The sequence below is a fragment of the Mus caroli genome, chromosome 17 (assembly GCF_900094665.2).
Source record: "Mus caroli chromosome 17, CAROLI_EIJ_v1.1, whole genome shotgun sequence".
Taxonomy (NCBI): domain Eukaryota; kingdom Metazoa; phylum Chordata; class Mammalia; order Rodentia; family Muridae; genus Mus; species Mus caroli.
The window spans coordinates 69827071-69833258 of NC_034586.1; the positions used below are offsets into that span (position 1 = coordinate 69827071).

Sequence of the window (6188 nt, forward strand, 5' to 3'; positions counted from 1 at the left end):
CTCTCTCTCTCTCTCTCTCTCTCTCTCTCTGTTTCTCCCACGCATTGTGTTTATAGGCCCTTTGCACTGCCACCTAGGGCTACATACTCAACACATTTATAGGACTGAATTACAAGGTTTTACGATCTTTGGGGATAACTACTGCATGCCTGTCAACCTGATTTACTCTAAAACACCAAAACACGTTACACATGGTGAGAATGCTAGAAATACTTCCTGTCTTGAACATTTGTAATAGTAGGTCTGGAGTGTAAAGTTTCCTAACTGAACTAATTAGACTCTAGCATAGAGGGGGACCCAGAGGGCATAACAGGAAACCTGCTTTTTCTAAACTGTTACTTTAAAAAATAGAAATCTAAATAGGTAAGAACCAATCTGGTCATAAAATTAGGATAATAACTTTCAAAAGGTACCACCATCCATGTAAATTTGATAATTCTCATAATTGATTTTATTTCACCCATTTTTGCCTCTTCTTACCTTCTTTTATCTACTTCTTTTTAAACTGTACTTATTGGTTTACTTGAGTGAGTGTGCCAGAGCACACATGTCTAAGTCAAAGGACAACTGGCAAGAGACACTCAAACTCAGTTCACCAGGCTTGGTGCCAGGCACCTTTGCCCACTGAGCACCACCTTTCTGGCCCTGCTAGCTATTTTATTTTAACACTAAATTATTCTAAGCTCATCTGTCACAGCTGTGGCAAAGTGAGCAGCACACACAGCTGCCGGGCTTATCCTTGCCATTTATGGCTCAAGGAGCCTCAGCAGGCACTAAATACAAAAATACCCAAGGACCATGTTTGACATTACTCAAGGTTTTATCCTGGCAGACAGATACTCAGCATTAATATACAGTATGAGGACCTAGCCCAGCCCATTCAGTATCCTTAATTTGATAAATAGATAGATAGATAGATAGATAGATAGATGATAGATAGATAGATAGATAGATAGATAGATAATAAACAGAGATAGATGATAGATGGATAGATAGAAATAGATGACTAGATAGGTAGATAATAGATTGATAGATGATAGGTGGTACATAGATGATAGATAGTAGATACATAGATAAGAGAGAGAGAAAGGGGGAGAGAGAATGTTCTAAGTCAACAGTGATATAAAATATTCTAAAAGGGAAAGAAAAGTGGCAGAAACACTACAGTCCTCAGGAATCAAGAAATGGTGTGGTAAGGAGTTCTAGGGGTTAGAGGCTTAAGGTGTTTTGTTATGCTTCTAGACCTCAAACCTTTATGAAAATCAAGTGATCTAAAGATGTCAATGATTATAGAGACTAAAAAGAATCACCCCCTTAAATCCTGTTCTTTTTATCCAAAAGATCAATAAAAGGTAGCCTAGCAAAGGTCTTAGACATTAACTATTATACTCCAACTGAATGCCTCATACACACTCATAGACACACACACTCACATATACATACACTCACAGACACATCCACATACATACATACACACACACACACACACACATACTCATTCACACGAGTTGTGACCCCATTCCTATAACCACACCTGCAAAATCTCATCAGAAACCTATGCTTCCATTTTCATGAGGCTCCACTGGGGTGCCCCAACACTCTTGTTGGGATGGTATCAGAAAAAGTCAGGTATGGATTTAAGGCTCACCACTCACCACCTGTAGCCATTTATAAAGCCCTACCCACACCCTAAATAAAGCCATTGTAAAGCACAAAAGACCCTGGACTTTCATGCTCACTTAGCAGAAAGACCTCTTACTGACTTTCCTTCTGGATGGTGTCAAGGGTCTAATAAAGAACTAAGGCCTTCACCATATCCGTGCTGTTCAGTAGCTAGTCAGACTTTAGCAGGCTCAGAGCCACAGCTACTGTGTGTTCACGATTACAATATCCTAGGCTTCCTTGACCTCTAACTCAGACTACATAACTTTCTCTCTTGCTCTTTCCATCTCCTTCCTCCCAGTAGTAGCTGGATACAGTTATTTGAGTAAGAATGGCCCCTATAGGTTCATACATTTGAATATTTAATCATGAGGAAATGGCACTACTTAGGAGGGATTGAGAGGTGTGGCCTTACTGGAGTAGGTGTGGCCTTGTTGGGTGAAGTGTATCACTGGGGGTGGGCTATGAGGTTTCAAAAGATAATAATAAGTCAGCACAAATAAAAGACAGAGATTAACAGAGTACATTTAAAAATATGACATAACTACATTTCTTTGAAATTTTCATTTCAATAATAATAGTAATAATAATATAATATAGGTAGATTGAAAGCAAAAGTTTAGAAAATATAGCATGTAAATATTAAACAAAAGGTACAAAACAGATTATATAAAGGAGAATTGTGAACAAAACATTATAAGAGAGAGATTATATAATGATAAAACATTAGTTTCCCCAAAGCATACTCGTTGGTTTGGTCTCAAACAACAGAGAGGAAATACACATGAACTATCAATTACAAGGGCTCAGAGAAGAACAGATGAAAGAACAGAAACCTGCACTTACAGTCGGAGGTCCCTGTGCCCCTTTCTCAAGATACAGAGATACTAGACTGAAAATTAGGAAGGAGGTAGAAGAACTCAGCACAAGCCGAAAGCAGCTACTGGACACTATAAGTAGTATCCAGTACTCTACTTAATGGGAGACAGAAAGCAAAGCCCTCCCTAAAGCTACGTTAACCCCTCGAACTGTGAAAGGATAAATGTCCACGGCGTATATTATTGAACACAAGTGAATTTCATCAGAGGATGTCTCTGCGCCAGGATGGGATGCCCTGCAACCTAACTCCCTGAGTACGCTTTACTTTGTAAAAAGTAGCTCTTTGTCACACAGTCGCAGTCATTGCCTACAGGTAGGCAGCTAAGAGACCAAACTGCATCCAAGTGAAGCAAGTGCCAAGCTGTAACAGAGTTGCCATTTCTATAGTTGCCATTCCGTTTCCTGCCTACAAATGCCACCTGGCCACCTCTCTGAGGCTCTGTCTTGAGCTCACTGGTTTGTAAAGTGTTCTTTGCTCGGTTAAGCTCTCTGAACTTAATTTTTGCAAAGCTTTTATTTTATAAACAAATATTACATCTTTTTGTCTTTTCCATGAGCATGCACATGCGCACGCGCACACACACACACATACATACACACCACACACACACACACACACACCTGAAGATGTATACGTAATAGGGCTAGCATGGCAAATATCTTGAACAGAAAGGACGAGTTTCTAATCATAGATATAATATGGTCATTCTCTGCTTAGAGATTGTCCAAGAAGCTGAAAGTGAGGAGGATTTAGTTATGTAGCTATACAGAAATAATTGGCAGGGACGCCCCTAGACTGTGCAGCACACCCTTGGCCTTCCAGTCACTCCTAGGGGCAGGCAGATCCTACTTACACTCCGAGAGAGATCCTCACTGTTCCCGCCATTGCTGAAGTGAGCCACCTCCAGTGCCACTATAGTCCCAGTCTTCATGAAGCCCACCTGATGAAAGGAGAGTCATTCTCAATATCACCCATGTCTGTCTGTCTGTCTGTCCTGGTCCATCCCACCTATTTATCCTACCCTAGTAGGCAGAACAGATCAAGCACCTTGTATTTAGCCAGGAAGGGATGTCTACCACCAGTTATCAGCATGTCCTCGTCTCGGTCCAGCATGCAGCGTACAGGGCGGCCTGTCCTGGGGCAGCGGGGGATCAAGGAGGTTAGAAACCTGTAAGCCTCCTGCAGCCTAAGCCCCATGTGTCTCAGGATGCTAAACAGTACAGGGGTTTGCTTTCCATCTACGCATTGAGATTTTCAGTGGTGGTGCTGTGCTGAAGAACACAGGACATGCCAGGCTGTGAGTCCTCACCTTGCTCCTAGGGAGCTTAAGCCAGTTTTGGGGGAGGGGGGGAGAAGCCATGAATACAATGTACAAAGAAGCTGGTGAGGGTATTCCTGCCCTTATGTTCAAGGGTTTGAAACAGAGAAAACTGAGAAATCAAAGTAGGGACAATTACTTTCAACAAGGGGAGACTCTAGAAGGCCATCCTGACCAGCTGGCATTGTGGCAGGAGAAGGGGGCCTAGAAACTCACTTGTATGCAGCCAAGGCCACTGCTGTGGATATCAGAGTGCTCCGGGTCTCCTTCCCTCCAAAGCCTCCACCCATTCTTTTCACTCGGACTACAATTCTGTTGTCTGGAACACCCAACATCTTTGCAATAAAGCTCTATACAAAAGAAGAAAAACAACCGTGCATTGACACATCCTCTGGACCTTTTCAAGGCCTGACCTCAACCTGTCCAACATGCCTGGGCCTAAGCATTACTATAAATTCTGAAATTTCTGAGGTGAACATCTTCCTCACCTCCCAGTGGTGACTGGTGCCAGGATCCAGCACTTACTGGTCACCACCGAGTGAATTCAGGCAACTCGGATATTTCCTTTTTTTACCAGAAGGGCAAGATAACAGCATGCATTCAGGGTGAAAAAAAAAATCATCTCACTTGGCAAGGACTTCTAGGTCAGAATGGTAAGAGTAGACACCAAAAATCCTGGCAACCAATATCATGTACCAGTTAGTACATGTACACGTGGTATTGTATTGATAGTGCATGTGCAATATCATATACAGATAGCTGTATCTGCTAAGTTAATGGTCCTTATGGTTATCACATGGTCCCATACTTGATTTTAAACAATGAGATATTTGGGCAGGATATTCCTTGGTATGTACTGGCCACATAGCCTCAGAATTATAAAAGTGAAGACTCCCTAGGTTCTAGTGCAAGTTCTAAAATGCATCTGATTGATGAAATGATGTTAGCAAGCTCCACCTTACTAGTTAACGTTAAATGGCAAGTTCAATGCCCCTGGTGGTGAACAGGCTCTGATTCCAAGACTAATACTCATGGCCCTCTTAGGATCTATATCTAGTATCTACTTCTTCCTACTTCCTATTCTGCCCGACCTGGTCCACTAGGAGTTCTCCTGTCACTGCCTTGAGCTGACCTGGGTTTTCATGGTGTTCTGTGTGCTCACGAAGAGCTCCATCTCGCCTGCCTCGCCTTTCGGCACGGCAATGGTGCAGTGGGTCTCCAGATAGAAGTGCTCCTGGCCACCAATATATAATTCTCCTGGGGAAGCAATGAGAGATTGATGAGCCCAGATCTGTACAGGGATATGCCTACTGCAGTAGCTAATCTTGATTGCCAACTTGACACATCTGGGAACTTCAACTGAAGAATTGTCTCTATCAGATTGTCTTGTAGACATGACTGTGGGTCACTTTCTTCACTGCTAATTGATAGAGGAGAGCCTACCCGCACTGTGGGCAATGCCATTCCTAGGCAGATGGGCCTGGGTTGTATAAAGAAAATAGCTGAGCAAACCAAAGAAAGCATGCCAGTTAGCAGTGTTCCTCCATGTTTAGTTCCTGCTGCCAGGTTCTCACCTTGGCTTCCCTCAAGAATAGACAGGAACCTGTAATCCGAAATAACCCTTTCCTCTCAAAATGCTCCTGAGCAGTGTTTTATCACAGCAACTGAGGCACGAACCAGAACACTTGCTAAAGGAAATAGTCCACCAAGGAACCCCTTGTTGTTCATGGTCACCTCTGGTGACCAACTGGGATGGGAAAGGGTCTTAAAGTCCTAATACTCTGTGAATTATGTCTGTCCATCTAATCCTCCTCCCATCAAGGCAGCCAGAGTAACATTAAATACTGAGGCCACTGGGCACCTGGGATTTCTAAGATGACCATTGTAAAGTTTTGGATAAGGTTTAAAAAAAAGAGAGATTGGCAAGCATGATTGGAAACATATCTTTCAGAATGGAATCAACCACTCCTGTTAGAGAACTAGTTAGCCTGCTAATAACTTAGCAGGGCCAAAGGGTCAAAGTAGGAAGTTATCCCAAGGGGACTGAAGGATAGCCTTGGCCTGGGCGGGAAGCTGTGGGCCTAACTCATCGAGTTAGATTTCAGGGAGGGTGGGGAGGGGCAGAAGTTCAGACAGTGGTTAAAAACAATTTCAGATGAGGCAGGGAGATTTCTGAGTTCGAGGCCAGCCTGGTCTACAAAGTGAGTTCCAGGGGCTATACAGAGAAACCCTGTCTTGAAAGAGAAAGAAAGAAAGAAAGAAAGAAAGAAAGAAAGAAAGAAAGAAAGAAAGAAAGAAAGAAAGAAAGAAAGGAAGAAAGAAAGGAAG

The 6188-nt window shown here is 42.7% G+C and overlaps 1 protein-coding gene across 1 annotated transcript in view; it reads right to left on the minus strand.

Moving 5' to 3' along the window:
* Xdh (xanthine dehydrogenase) overlaps positions 1–6188 on the minus strand; it is a 63844-nt gene that overhangs the window by 15183 nt on the left and 42473 nt on the right. Inside the window, exons 21-24 of the mRNA XM_021185682.2 lie at positions 4993–5117; positions 4077–4210; positions 3590–3677; positions 3396–3482 (exon numbers count right to left, since the gene is read on the minus strand). Coding sequence (XP_021041341.1) covers positions 3396–3482; positions 3590–3677; positions 4077–4210; positions 4993–5117 — 434 coding nt within the window. The remainder of the gene's footprint in view (positions 1–3395; positions 3483–3589; positions 3678–4076; positions 4211–4992; positions 5118–6188) is intronic.